General features: G+C 48.8%; 3 protein-coding genes across 3 annotated transcripts; all 3 read left to right on the top strand.

Moving 5' to 3' along the window:
- Positions 1-735: 735 nt before the first annotated feature.
- VFPPC_01826 (SpvB domain-containing protein) lies at positions 736-8883 on the top strand (the record flags this gene model as incomplete). The annotated part of the gene is made up of 1 exon (XM_018281588.1): positions 736-8883. One exon carries the CDS (start codon positions 736-738, stop codon positions 8881-8883), a length of 8148 nt encoding a protein of 2715 aa, XP_018150371.1.
- Positions 8884-10820: 1937 nt separating this feature from the next.
- On the top strand, positions 10821-11405 carry VFPPC_13166 (acetyltransferase (GNAT) domain-containing protein; the record flags this gene model as incomplete). Its single annotated transcript, XM_018290943.1, has 1 exon — positions 10821-11405. The coding sequence occupies one exon, from the start codon at positions 10821-10823 to the stop codon at positions 11403-11405; it is 585 nt and encodes a 194-aa protein (XP_018150370.1).
- Positions 11406-14020: 2615 nt separating this feature from the next.
- VFPPC_15436 (hypothetical protein) lies at positions 14021-15392 on the top strand (the record flags this gene model as incomplete). Its single annotated transcript, XM_018293189.1, has 4 exons — positions 14021-14230; positions 14306-14814; positions 14875-14938; positions 15000-15392. The coding sequence occupies 4 exons, from the start codon at positions 14021-14023 to the stop codon at positions 15390-15392; spliced, it is 1176 nt and encodes a 391-aa protein (XP_018150369.1).
- Between the last annotated feature and the right edge of the window lie 100 nt (positions 15393-15492).

Here is a 15492-nt window from a genome sequence, read left to right as displayed (position 1 = left end):
CAATATCTCAGCCCTGTCACGACCGGCAGATGAAGCTTGGGGAAGCTATAGCAAATCTAGGATGGTGGCTGATTCCGGGAACTGTTGCGGTCCGCCCCCGACAGCCATGCCGAGCTTCTCTATTTAACGGGGCGCGCAATAATCTCACAAGTTTGCCGTTGTTACTGGCCACATGATTCGCTGGTTCCTGGATAAATACACCAAGCTGAGGCATAATATTGGCTGGAAACAGGTTCATCGTCTCGGCGTGGCTGAGGGTGTGCTCGGAAATGGTGCGGCTGATGTCTGCTGACGACCACAACAGGCTACGATTCTACAATGCAGATGCTCAATGGTTACGTTTGTGAAACTTGTGGCAGAGTCTAGACCAATATTGAGGATTCTCGACACAAGCATCACAGCTGGTCAGAAATGTCATATGCTCAGCAATGTTGCGCCGCCCTTGTGTGTCTAAGAAATGCCTCTTTTTCGGTGAGCAATTGGGGCGAGAACAGCATTGCATAGAGGTACTCATTGTTTGTCTGGTCATTTTGAACACACCAACTAATGTTAGGGCATACTTCTTTGATAAGTGAGTGCGCCTTTTGCGAGAAAGTGGTATCATATCGTTGCCTAAGTGAACAACACCAAAGCCATTAGCCTGATACCCAAACTGTCCCGTTTGTCAAACCTCACAACACATTCCAACCAGTCTACTGTACAGTAAGCTACATGTGCTGAGCAATTGGACCACCAATGGACCCTCATCAGGCTTCATCAGGGCCGACTCCCTCCGGGGCAGCTTCGTCAAGTACAGCTGGACAAAGCACCAGCACGTCGCAAGCCCAAGCAGCAGATGACAATGGAAGCCGGAAAGGGAAGAACCCGTTGCCCTCGATCAATTTGCCCAAAGGTGGTGGAGCGATTCGCAGCATTGGAGAGAAGTTTTCAGTGAATTCAGTGACCGGAACAGCATCAACCGAAGTACCAGTTCCCATAAGCACATCTCGGGGTGGTTTTGGCCCAACGCTGTCAATTTCCTATGATTCGGGGTCCGGTAATGGGCCATTTGGTTTTGGGTGGCAACTAAATGCCCCTTCAATCACTAGAAAGACTGATAAGGGTCTGCCGCAGTATTTGGACGAAGAAGAAGGCGATCTATTTATTATCGCAGGATCCGAAGACCTAGTTCCGGATCTCGATTTCAAAGATGGTACATGGTCGAGAAGCGACCCTGATGTTGTTGAAACAGAAGGGACAAAATTTGAAGTAAGACGATATCGTCCAAGGATCGAAGGATCATTTGTTCGCATTGAACGATGGACGGAATACCAGAGTCGGGAGATTCACTGGCGCACAATAACGGGAAACAATGTGACGACATTGTATGGGGATAGTTCTGCTTCCAGAATCTCGGACCCAATCTGCGCTCCTGGGAAAGCGCCTCGCACATTCAAATGGCTCATGTCCGAGAGTTGGGATGACAAGGGCAACTGGCTTGTGTATGAGTACAAAGCAGAAGACTCGGCCAATGTTGACATTACCGCGGCCCATGAGTCCTGTCGAACAGAGGCAACTCGGACAAGCCAAAGATATATCAAAAGAATAAAGTATGGAAATCGAACATCTAGACTAGTGGGTATCAAGACCGAGAAGCCGGATTGGATGTTTGAGGCCGTATTCGACTATGGAGATCACGGCGGACAGTCGCCAACACCAAAGGAATCACAGTTGTGGCCAGTTCGTCCTGACTCATTTTCCAGCTACAGATCAGCATTTGAGATTCGGACATATCGGTTGTGTCACCGAATCCTTTTGTTTCATCATTTCCCGAATGAGAAAGGAGTGGGAGCGGACTGTCTGGTGTCATCATTTGAGATACAATATGTCCAGCCTGGGGAGCTTCATCAGGCTAGTGATAACAAGCGTGTTGCGTCATTCGTATCATCGTTTACCTCCAGAGCATATCAGCGGCAGGGCACTGGATACTTTAACAAGGCACTCCCTCCAATTCAGTTCAAGTACAGTGAGCCAGAAGTGTCTTCCGAAATATGTGATCTAAACAGCCGGGACCTCGCAGAGCTTCCCTTTGGCTTGGACGATGCCATTTCGAAGTGGATTGACCTAGACAGCGAAGGGATTCCAGGGATATTAACGAAACAAGGGGATACATACCATTACAAAGCAAATATGGGCGGCTCAAACTTCTTTCCCAACAAACAAATCGACCTGGCACCGGCTCCAGCTGCTTCATCTGGATCTAAAGATCAGTGGATGGATCTTGCAGCGAGCGGTCATTTGTCTCTAGTAAGATTTGATGCGCATACTCCTGGATTCTACCGCCGAGACTGGAACTACCCTGGTTCATGGCATCAATTCAAACCCTTCGAGTCTCTGCCGAGCAACATATCTCTTTCTAATGCAATGCAATTTCTGGACCTCACCGGAGATGGGTTGACGGATATCCTGATTGCGAATGACGAAGTATTTGTTTGGTATCCTTCGCTCGGCGAAGCCGGCTACGGAAATGGTCGCCCTATCAAGACTCCAGTTCATGATAGGGATGGCGCCAGGCTCCTTGTATCCGACAAGTCAGAGGCAATATATGTCGCAGATATGTCGGGAGATGGACTGACTGACTTGGTCCGAATTCGCCAAGACGAGGTATGCTACTGGCCAAATCTGGGATATGGGGAGTTTGGTCCCAAGGTTACGATGGATAATGCGCCATGTTTGGATCTTCCTGATTTGTTTCGTCAAGACCGGATCCGACTCTTTGACATTGACGGCTCTGGAACTACTGACATCATATATCTTGGCCGGGAGGAGGTGTTTTACTACCGCAATGAGTCCGGAAACAGCTGGTCTGCCGGATCAAAGATCATAGCAATGCCGATGCTAGACAATGCCTCCCAACTTCAAGTCGTGGATCTGTTCGGCAGAGGAACAGGCACATTGGTCTGGTCGTCTACTCTACCCTCAGACAGAGGTCGACACATACGATATATTGACTTGATGGGAAATCAGAAACCACACCTTCTCACACACCAAACAAACAATCTCGGAGTAGAGAGCAAAATATTCTACAAAACATCCACAGAATATTATCTCCAGGACAAACTTGCGGGAAGACCCTGGTTGACCCGTCTTGCCTTTCCGGTCCAGGTGGTAGAGCGCCAGGAAACATATGACTATGTCAGCAAAAACAAGTTTGTTTCTCGTTTTATCTATCACGATGGGTATTACGACTGGTTTGAGAGAGAGTTCAGAGGTTTTGCAATGGTTGAGAAGATTGACACTGAGGAATTCGCTGCATTTAGTGAATCCTCTCAGTTTCCTGAAGCTTCGAATACCGACGAAAGATCTCATGTACCACCAATCCTTACAAAGTCATGGTTTCACACAGGAGACATGCAAGATGCTTACCGCATATCCAAATCCTATGAGGAGCAATACTATCGCGAAGCTGGCTTAACTGATGAAGAATACGAGAGCATGCTGTTACCGGATACTGTTCTGCCCACCGATGTTAGAGCATTTGGAAGATTCATTGATCATGACTTTTCCACGGACGAGATACGAGAGGCCTGTCGTTCACTAAAAGGGAAACCACTTCGGACTGAAACCTACGCATTGGACGGCTCTGAGGCAGAAGACAGACCTTACAGTGTATCTGAGTCAAATTACTCCATCATGGCAATGCAGCCAATTGGACCAAATAAGAATGCCGTTTACCTCTCATATCCGCGAGATTCGCTTTCCATTACCTATGAACGTGAAGAATTCAAGTCTGGCAAAGATGGTCGGACAATGGCAGATCCTCGCGTCAGCCATTCCGTGGTGCTTCGTACAGACGAGCTCGGACAAGTTCTACTCTCAGCTTCAATTGTATACGGGCGTCGTCATCAAGATCCATCGGCTTTCTTTACTGATCGAGATCGCGATGAGCAGAGGAAAATGGAAATTACTTTCACAGAGACAAATTACACAAACATGATCTGGGATAAGACCTCGTACAGGCTACCATTGTCATACGAGAACCGGACGTATCAGCTACTCAATTTTCAATCACAGCTATGTCTGTCGGGAGTTGTAGCTACTTTGCAGCGCGATAAAGTTCATCAAACCATACTGATGGCTTCAGACGGGAAGCATGACGTTCCCTATGAAGATTACGATGGAAGTAGTGCTCATGGGCACCATGCACATCGCCGCTTGCTCAAGCACAGTCTGTCTACATTTCGGTCGAATGATTTCACACATGAGCTTCCGCCGGGAGAACTGCAATCCCTGGCCGTTTCGTACATGTCCTATGACAAAAGTATTAGTGCTGAATACGCGAAGAAAGTCTATGTTGACTCAGGAAAGTTTGACAATGAGGACCAACTGAAAGATGCGATGAGTGCAGGCGGCCATGTACATATTAGTTCTCAGACTGACTGGTGGATTCCTTCCGGAAGAGTCTTCTATTCTCCTTCAGACTCATATAACTACGAAGAAGAACTGGAGCATGCTAAGAAGCACTTCTTTAATGCCCTACGGTATCGAGACCCATTCTACTCGACGACGAACAACACTGAGGTGTCTATCACGTATGATGATTATGACCTCTTGGTACTGGAGTCAAAAGATGCCCGGGGTAATCGAATCACGGCTGGCATCCGGAATCTTGATCCAGAACAACCTATCGTTCAGTCAGGGCTGGATTACCGTCTACTAAAGCCCATCCTGGCTATGGATCCTAACAGAAATTGTACAACACTAGTCCATGATGTGCTTGGTTACGTCGCAGGATGCGCAATCATGGGAAAGCCTGAAAACGACGAAGGTGACAATTTAGAAGGATTCGATCCAAATTTGTCGGATGAAGTCATTCAATCACATTTTGCTTCTCCTCTTACAACAGGTCAGAGCCTTATAGGAAATGCCACTGTACGTTATGTCTACGACATAAATGCATTTTACAAACATTTTGACCCGGAAACTCTGAATGGGCCGCCGACACGCATGTCGACTATTGCTCGTATGACACATTCCTCAGATCTAGTGGACGGGGAAGAGTCAAGAATGATGTATAACATTTCGTACTTTGATGGTCTCGCCAGAACGATCCAATCAAAGTCATATGCTGGCCCTGGCTTGGTAGATCGCATTTCAGAGCCCATTGCCGGAGGTTTATCTGACACATCAGAATTATCAGGAGGCGAAAAATCAGGACAAATCGTCCCACACAGATGGATTTGCAGCGGTTGGAATATCTTTAACAATAAGGGGAGCCCTGTGCGCAAGTATGAGCCGTTCTACTCGTCTACCGAGACATACGAGTTCAATGCCAAGTTTGGTGTGTCTGGGATCATGTTTTACGATGCTTTGGGCCGTGTCGTCGCAACTTTGTTTCCTGATCATAGCTGGTCCAAGGCAGTGTTCGGACCTTGGAGCCAGCAGCAATGGGATGCTAATGACACGGTAGACCGGAGCCCACTACAGGATCCTGACGTTGGAGGCTATTTCAAGAGACTAATTCTGGCCGAAGGCGAGCAAACAGAAGCCGGCAGACAGTCACCAAAATTCCAGACGTGGTATGAGCAGCGTATTGACGGAAGAATGGGAACGCACGAGCAGGCAGCCGCAAGAAAATCCGCTGTCCATGCTGAAACACCAACTATAATCTTTCTTGATTCAATGGGGAGGGCATTTCTTACCGTTGAGCATAACAGATGGTTGGCAAACAACCAGGGGAAAGCAGATGGCAAAGGGAAACCACAATATGAAGACGAATTCATGCACGACATCACCATCTACGACATCGAAGGCAACAAGCATGCCATCATTGACAGCAAGGGTCGCAAAATTCTCGAATTCCACTGGGACATGTCTGGCACAAAAGTCCATCAAGCATCTATGGAAGCCGGCCACTTATGGATGCTCCACGACATAAACGGGAATCTAGTTCACGGATGGGACAGCCGAAAGCAAAGATTCCGCAACGTCTTTGACAACTTGCGCAGATCAATTGAGTCACATCTTTGCCACGACGATGATCGAACAGAAAAGCTCGTGGAGCGCACCGAGTACGGCGAGTTCCTCCCGAACGCTGAGGAGAGAAACATACGTACACGTCCGATCCGTGTATGTGACCAAGCTGGTACTGTGTCAACGGATGCCTACGACTTCAAGGGAAATGTTTTGGCCACGACGAGGCGTTTTGCGAAACAATACAAAGGCACATTGGACTGGGTGGACGAAGTTGTTCTCGAGGATGAGATGATGATACATTCGATGAGATATGATGCCGCAAATCGCAAAATTGGAGATACAACTGCTGATGGATCTATCTTGAACTATTACCATAGTGACGTCGGTCTGATTCAAAGCATCAAGGTACAAGTAGCGGGCGCCCCTGAGCCAGTGGCATATCTGCAAGATGTTGAGTATAACGCTCGCGGGCAAAGAATCTGGGTTCAGCATGGCAACAAGACCGTCACAGCTAGTGCGTATGACGATTTCAGCTTTCGACTCAAGTCGATCGTCACGTACAAAAACGTCCATACATCACCTCGAAAGCAAAATCCCCAAAAGGACAAGAAATGTGCAAAGGTACAGGATTTATACTACACATACGATCCGATTGGCAACGTAACGCACATTCATGACGATGTCCAGGACATCATATACTTCCGAAACAAAAAAGTCGATCCGTCATCAGATTATGTCTATGATGCGGCGTATCGCTTGATTGAAGCCACCGGCAGAGAGCACCTTGGGCAGGCAAATCAAGGCATGGAATCGCCTACCACCAGGTCCCCAGAGCATTTCAGTACTGACCATGCCCATGACGACGGTTCGATGGCACGATACACAGAGATATATGCGTATGATTCTACTGGAAACTGTTTGCGACTGCATCATATTAGTGCCGACGAGAAGCGAGCATCATGGACGCGGCACTTCACGTATCAAGAACCCAGTCAGCTGGAGCCTGAAAAGATGTCTAACCGCCTGTCCGTCATGAGAATAGGATCCAAGGATCATATATTCAAGTACGAAGGGTTGCAGGGATCTTCTGGGAATGTCACATCTACATATAATCTACCATCTCTGAATTGGGACTACAAAAACCAACTGGCGTCTACATCGCGACGTGGAGGCGAAGGGGAGGAGTTCAAAGGAGAGATCACATATTACAGGTACGACGCAAGAGGCCAAAGAGTAAGGAAGGTGACGGAAAAGAAGATAGAGTCGTTTGATGAAAAGTCATCTGGCACTCCGACCGTGAAGCTCAAAGAAAGAATCTACTATGGGCCATTCGAGGTGTTCCGGAGATACAAGGGAGATGGAAAGGAAATAAAACTCGAGCGACAGACGCTTCATGTCGCCGATGAAGCTAAAATGTTCGCCCTGGTTGAAACACGGACTATTGGAGAAGAGAAGAACATCCCACGTCAAGTTATCCGTTACCAGCTTACCAACTCGACTGGGTCGGTTCAAGTCGAGCTGAACCATGAGGGTGACTTGCTGTCCTACGAAGAATACTCGCCCTTTGGGGACACCACGTATTCAGCATGGAATGGATCTCTGGGGTCACCCAAACGATATCGATATTCTGGTAAAGAGAAAGACGAAGAAAGTGGTTTATACTACTATGGTGCTCGATACTACCTCACGGTCGCAATGAGATGGCTGAGCCCTGACCCTGGCGGGTGGAAAGACGGATCAAATCTGTATCAATATGTAAAGTGCAATCCGGTGAGCAAGACTGACTTCGCGGGTACGGAGGCATCATGGTGGAACCGTGCTGTAGGAGTTGCTACAGTGGTTGGTGGTGCTCTTGAAATTGCAGCCGGAGCAGCAGGTCTCGCTGCTCCAACCGGTGTAACTCAAGTATTGGGAGCTGTTGCCGTGGTTCACGGTGCCGATACTGTCTGGGCAGGCTTAAAACAAGCGTACACCGGAGAAGAACAGAAGACATTCACAGAGCAAGGGGCCACGAAGCTTGCGGAAGCAGCTGGCGCAAGTAAGGAGACGGCAGCAAAGATCGGTATGGGCGTGGACATGGCCGTTGGAATCATCCCAGATGCAGTGGGATCGCTTGCCAAAAATGGACCGAAACTTCTGTCGAAGGCTGGCAGCGCTTTGGAGAAGACGGGCTCTGCTCTGAAGTCGGCTGGAAAGGCGCTGGGAGAAGGAGGCTCTGCGCTCAAGAAGGTTGCAATCGAAGCGGCTCACGAACTTGGCCGTACCGGAGCCGCTGTTCTTGAGAAGGGCAAAGGTGCCGTTGACGAAATTGTCAAAGTAGTCAAGAACCCTGGAATGGTGGTCACTGCCGTAGGTGACCACGGCATGTCCATGATGATGACAGTCTTTGACGAGGGCAAAGCTGCTGTGAAAGCCGTTGGTGGTGGTGGAGGAGGGAAAGGAAATATCTGGTTGTCACAAGCTGAACGGGGCTTGAAAGCGGCGGCCCAGAAGTTGGAGAAGGCCAGAGGATGGGTGGGAGAGGTTGAAAAACATCACATCTTCCCCCAGGCACAGGAATTCCGGGACATGTTTAGGGCCGCGGGAATCAACATTCATGAGTATACGTTTGCCTTGAACAAGGCAGCCCATCGTATTATTCATGGTAAGCACCTGGAGGAGGCGGGACACCTGGCTTTGGATTGGAATAAGGCATGGGAAACTTGGATTCAGGGCTTGAATGGGCGAGTTCCCGGGAAGGAGGAGATATTCAAGGCAGGCGAAGAGATCATGGAAAAGACGGGCGTTATGGCGTATTTTGAAGAGGGTGGAAAGGAGTGGATTAAGTATGAGAAACCGGCTTGGGTAAAGAGATGGTTGGCAAAGATTGGTAAGACCGTGGATGATTTCGACGAGGAGGCGAAGATATTAGGTGGGATGAAGAAGTAATGCGAAGTGATGGTGTTGACTCGGTGAGTTTCGCTTTGTAGTGTCTGGTGGTTACGTTATGGAACTCGATTGGAACTGAAGCACGATCTTAAGTATTGGCATGTACTTAACGGAACGGCCATGAGGCCAGAAAAGTGCATGTCAATGTATATAAATCAGATTTGGAACATGGCAGAGTCTGAGCAACATGATACGTGTATTTAAGACTTAAAGGCATTTCCTTGTGTTGAGTAGAACACACTGCTTCGTTATTCAGCCAACTCAAAACTAAACAGCCTTACAGTCGATCCCAAGAAGACCGCCCTACAGGAGCTGATTAGATACAACATACACATTATCAATTCAGGGAAAAGCCTTACGAATTGAACGCTTTGGCAGCAAACAGATCGCTGCGTACAACTGCCGCCCGCCGACATTATGGGCGTACCTTGAGCATATTTGTTAGAAACTCAGCAAGACTATGCATGATTGGGACACGCTTACATGTCATTCCAACCGAGACATTAGGGTTTGGAAGAACTATCCCAAGGAGACCCAAGAGCTGGATCATGGCAGGGCTATTCGCCGGTCCAACACTATTGCAGCATAGTAGGCTGCCTGTATTGCATTGGCCCGCGGTGGGCCGCGGTGGGCTGTCCAAAGACAGTGGAAGCAAAGCAGAGAGTAGTAATGAGAGATATTTGCATTTGTTTGCTGGTTAGGTTATAATGATAGTGGTTTGATGGTGTTCGTGTTGCTAATTGCTTGACTTCAAGAGTGATCGGGCCAGGACACCATATATGTATATTGTAGGAAGTAGTACAAAAAGCAAATCACGACACGGCAATGCGGAGAAATAACGCATGTAGTTCAGCCTTTGTCTGAGTTCTATCATTTCAAAGGACTTCGGTCTGCCAACATCTCGCAAAGTACCGCGCCAGATGCCCAACTCCTCAATGAGTCTATGTCATCACTATATTGCTTCTTCCTGCTTTCGCTATTGTCGGATGTCCAGCACGTCTTGAACCTCAGACGTAACCAAATGTATTCACTACCGGACAGTGCTGCTGTAACAACCCAAAAACCAAAGCCGGGAGCGTAAGCTGGGCTACCGCTTCAGCAATGTAGCTCTCGACTGTGCTGATAAGTTGATTCAGCCCGTCTATAGTTGATGGAATATTCTCAGACATTTATGCTGCAATAGTACATAACAGGAAAGTTATGGCGTCGCTGAGCCAAGACATGCTGATACACCGCCGACAAGCTGAGGTCTGATGGCTATTGAAGTCCAATCCCAATTGACCACGACCAAGTGACAGTCGTGGCTTGTGCGAGGTATATGCATGCGAATAGTCTGGCGCAATCTTCATTTGGAGAGACACCGGGAGATACAGTAAGATATACACTGCCAAAAAGCCTTGGATTCGGTCCCGTTCGTAACGTGGCTTTTAATCATCTTACAATGGAAGATTTGGCGACTGTCTGCCTCAAATTGTACCTACATTGGAGTTTCGCAATTTGAACACCATGAAAATACAAGGCAAGTTCTCGATTCATGAATAGTCAGTATATAGCATGTAGATGGATAATGGTAGGCCTCGAAAGTACACCTCAATTGTTGTAATGATGCGGACACAGACAACCTTGCCATGGTTCGTTACTAGTTTCGCGATGCTACATAAGTTGATAACTCACGCTCGTTAAATTAAGATTGAAGTACACCCTCAGAGTATTTTGAGTCGGAGAATTGGTATGAGAACTGCCAGTCTTATCTGGTAACAGTCCTTCAATACCAAAGCGGCAGCTCATTGACAAAGCCGCTGTTATGGTCGGCGTGACTCACGAGTCACGACACCACAATCGAATCATCACATCAATGTCTTGTACAACATTTACAAACATCTAGACATTAAACTCACCTCCGTAATAGCCAAGCACTACTAAAATTGAACCACACCATGCCTCAACCCAAAATCACCACGACCCGCCTCATCCTCCGACCCTTAACCTCATCCTCTTCACACATCAACCTCTTCGTCGACCTCGACGCCTCTCCCATTGTCATGAAATATCTCGAAAACGAGCCCCTTACCCCTGCCCAAGCCACCGCCGACCACGCCTCCCGTCTCGACGCCTCGACAAAAGTCGACGGTCTAGGCTACTGGGTAGGATATTTGGACGACAAAATAATCGGCTGGTTCTCCCTAGCACCCACTGTGGTAAATGGGGCAGTGGAGGCGACGCAAGCTGAAATCGGATATCGCTTACTTCCAGGGTTTTGGCGCCAGGGGTACGCGAAGGAGGGCGCGAGGGCGTTGATGAAGTATGGTTTCGATGAGCTGCGGTTGCACGAGGTCTGGGGGCAGACGATGAGTGTGAATGCAGCGTCGAGGGGGACAATGAGTGCGTGCGGAATGCAGCTTGTTCGGAGATTTTGGGTAGATTTTGAAGATCCGGTTCCTGGGACGGAGGAGGGCGAGGTTGAGTACAGGATTGGGAGGGATAAGTGGGAAGACTTGGCAGATGAGAAGAGGAGATTCTAAGTCAGGAGATTGGTGGCGATTAAGGCTGGTCTCGTATTGCAGGTTCCGGGAGATATTGTTATAGGTTCCAAAATTGCAGGATAATATCCATTTTGACCATTGTTTATTTACGTAGAAGGGAGCGTACTCGCTGTGGCTTGATTGACTTGACGATCCTCAGGAAAAGGAGAAACCTAGACTCCCTTTATGGTAATGTTCGAGAGCTTTCCTTTAATTGAGCTTATATTCAGTGACATTCAGTGACATCTTGTGGTCATAGCGAAGGCCATTGTGACAGCCGTAGAAACAACGCCAGGAGATGAAGGTAACAACAACTCTCGAGATTGCTTATGATGCAACTCATAGTTACCCTTCCAGTTACAGGTATCATCACCCTAGTCGACAACTCGCAATTTCAAAGAGATAGCTGAAGTATTTTTAGTGTTAGCCGGCCCGGTGGAATACTCGAACCGAAGAGCAAACTATTGGGGTTCTGATTGCCGGAGGTGGCCACGGCCAGCGACGATGGATCCAGGCTAGTTCCTCAGCGAGCGACAGGGGTGAGGCAACATATCCAAAGTTCTGCCGACTCGACGCCATTTCAATATGTCAGAATTGTCAAGAGAGCAAGTCCATAGTTTGAACCATGTGTTGATCCACCAGGCACTTTGGGAACCGAAAACGCCCCAGTGCCTGTTACCGACGGAAGCAGCTCTCTCGCTTCCAAAAGTCCGACCCGCTGGTGAAGCATAATGAGAGCAATGGGGAAATGATTTAGATTGCGTTCGTCCAGCCGATGAACTCCTCTATCGATTGAAAGGGGGGTAAATGCCCTGTTCCTGGGCTCAAGTGACAGCTCATACGAGTGTCCAGATGTGCAACCTCATGCAGGTCAGGTCCCCCCCTTCAAGCCACTGAGAGTACTTGTGGCAGACCACTTGATGCTAAGACTATAGTCAACAGGGGCATCATTTTCGATTGATGGAAGTTTGAGGGAGGAACCTACCTAGTGGTGTCGCTGGTGGCTGATGACGGAAAAGCTGCAGTCCTTGAAAAAGAGGCGTCCACACCTCCTGTTTAGCATGACGGAATCCACTCCGGACTGGCAGATTCCGCGCATCGGCAAATTTACGATGGAGAATGGTGGCTTCACAGCGCTGGGGGGAGCCGAAATCAAGCAGGATCAAAGTGGTGACAGTGAATGGCGTGGTCGAGAAGTATGCGCTGAAATTGTCTGTCGACATAACTGATGAGTTTAAAGTTGAGATTGCATTCAACCAGCTGACATTGATTCAATGTTGATTGCTCAACGGCACCAACCTTGACAGCCGTCGTCGGCAGTTGCGAGTTACTGCTGCAGGTACGTACCAGGTGCAGCGCTGGTCACAGGCCCTAATTGGCTGTCGGAACCAGCGAACCCGTGCCGGATTCTGACTGGAAGGTGCGATGAATGTTCTTGCTCACTAACCTCGCCTAACTTTCCCATCCCAGTCCCCGTCAACTGACGACGAACAGCTGCGCGATTTGCATTTAGCACGTCGATTAGTGGGGGGCGACCCACCGGCATGGCTTCAATGTTCAAATCCCACAAGCTTGGTACCGAAATTCACTGAAGGTCCTAGACCCACCAATGAAGAGTCTGGTGCATCAACCGAAATGGGCAGGGAGCAGGAGACATCTTCCTCCAGGGAGCAGAGGCCACAACTGACAACATTGAACATTCCAATGCAGCAAAGGCCATCAGCATTGTGTGCAAAAGCGAAACTACTCCGTACCCACCAGGCGATACTATTCCACCTGCATCCCAAATCAAAATTGTGGCATACTTTACAGCAGTTTTGCAGTCCCTGAATTCGTTGTATCCCTACTTCCTGCTTGCTCCTCCCTGCAACGGCCAAGAGCACTCGCAGGTCTAGATCGATAACTTGACGTCCCCTTGCTCTTCTCATTGACGGCGACTAAACCGCTCAACATGCTCGTCTCTTCTCTTCTCTTCTCGTCTCGACACTACCAAAACGGACAAGCAACGTTCCAGCGCGGCTAGTCAAATTTGGTAGGCACTTGACACTTGGCAACCCTCTCCCAGCGCCACACTGGTCCGCGCCGCCTCTACAGCCGGTAGCTCCTCAGCTCAGCTCAAGGCACACGAGTAAGTGAGTGTCTTTGGCACTCATTTTGACTCGCTCCAAAATTCTGGACACACCACCACCACTGGTTCAACATGCTTCCAGCAAATCATCATCGCCCCTGCTAACCATCCCCTTCGAATCTTCCAAGGATCCAAGCCGGACCACCCCGGGTAGCTGGCGAAACACGGCGCCCACCAACAGCCATTGCAAGCCCTGGACCAAAGATGGCCGTCCCGTACTCCGTACCACGGCTCGATATCCAGCTGGTTTGGGTACCACACTCAGCCATTCTCTGGCAGTGGTCGGTAGATACAAGTTACTGCAAATAGAGTCTGGTGTGCTCTGTGGTTTAGTGGGTGGATTCGTTCCACATCATGGAACACTAACTCAGATTCTGTGTCGCGATCACCTTCTCTTCTCTTCTTATTTATACATATCCCTTGGTCTTTGCTTGCTCTTCTTGTTGTAAATGTAAGAGGCTTGGACCTCGAGTTCGCTTCAGACACGATGAGCGACGTCGACCAGGCTATAGCTGACGGCCGAGTGCCCTCCGAAGTATCGAGAGCGACCTTGCTTGAGAGTAAAGACCGGCCAGCTATTGTGGGGATTTTGATTGTGACGATTTTGACATTTCTGGTGGTTGTTGGGAGAGTGTTGTCCAGGGCATTCATCGTACGGAGATTTGGCTATGACGATGGACTTGCGGTTGCGTCACTGGTATGTTCTCGAGAGACCTGCCATCCAAGTCACTCACAATGCCAGGGCGACAGTGAACAATTCTAACAATGCCAGGTGCTTCTAATTATCTTTGTCGGCCTATCTATTGACCTGATTCAACTCGGATCAGGCCGACATTTTGTCTACATCCAATACGTCCTCCCCGTCGACATCGTCATGCGCACCCAGGTCCTCGACTTTGCTGCCCATATTGTCTATACAACGGCCCTTTTGCTCTGCCGCATTTCTGGATTGGCATTTTACTACCGCATTTGCGGCCTCCACCGGGGCTTCTTGATTGCTATCCAGGCTGTGTTGGGCGTTATCGTGGCCGGCTTCTTGCCGCAGCTGTTCTTGCTGATATTCCACTGTAAGCCTGTCACAGGACTGTGGCCGTACGGCTGGGAACCCGGCTGGGAGAGATACACATGTCTGCAATGGGGATTAGTGTACAGTGTGAACTCGTCAGTGTCCTTGTTGTGCGACTTGCTGCTGTTTGGTATCCCGGTGGCTATGTTGAGAATTCTGGAGATGCCTCGAAAGAGGAAGATTCAGCTGGCTTGCATTCTCTTGCCAGGTATCGGGTACGCATTTACTCTATTATGGTTCTGGCGTGGGGCTGTTTGACGCTAATTAACTCGCAGTGTCATTGCTATTTCGATTGCTCGCCTTGTTCTCGTTATTTTGGGACAATGGGAATCCGATATGGTATTTAACTCGTCCAGTCTCATTGAGCATATTGCTTTCCTGTTACTGACTCATGGCTTAGTCTTGGAGCTACAACCCCATGCTCGCAGTCGAAACATCGGAAATCGGTGCCACCCTCATCGCTCTGTCTATTCCAGGAATCAAGCCCATCTTTGACAAGTATATTCTCAACAAGAAGATTCAGACGGAGTCCGGCAACTCCAAGTACAACCGGAGCACAAGTCGTCGCTCCAAGGGCACAGCGCTCAGCACATTTCGATTACGCTCACAACACAGCATGCTGGCCAGTCAAGAGAATACGACAGCGTATGGACACGAAGTGCATGCTATTTCGCAGCATGACAACAACAGCCAAACAGGCAGTGATGGCATTTTTGTAAGAGTTGATTTTGATGTCAAGGAGGGTCAGTTGGAGTCTGGGAATCAACCAGGCGCAAAGTATGTACAATATTAAGGGATAAGAGCGTCATGCGGCTCTTGAAGACAACAAAGCTGTTTTAGCAATGGGACTGGGGTGGTATATTTGGGGGAGTTGGTGGTAACATCGGGCTTGG

Source organism: Pochonia chlamydosporia, chromosome 1, assembly GCF_001653235.2.
Source record: "Pochonia chlamydosporia 170 chromosome 1, whole genome shotgun sequence".
Taxonomy (NCBI): domain Eukaryota; kingdom Fungi; phylum Ascomycota; class Sordariomycetes; order Hypocreales; family Clavicipitaceae; genus Pochonia; species Pochonia chlamydosporia.
Note: the sequence above shows the minus strand (reverse complement) of the source record. Positions and strands in the feature narration are given on the sequence as shown.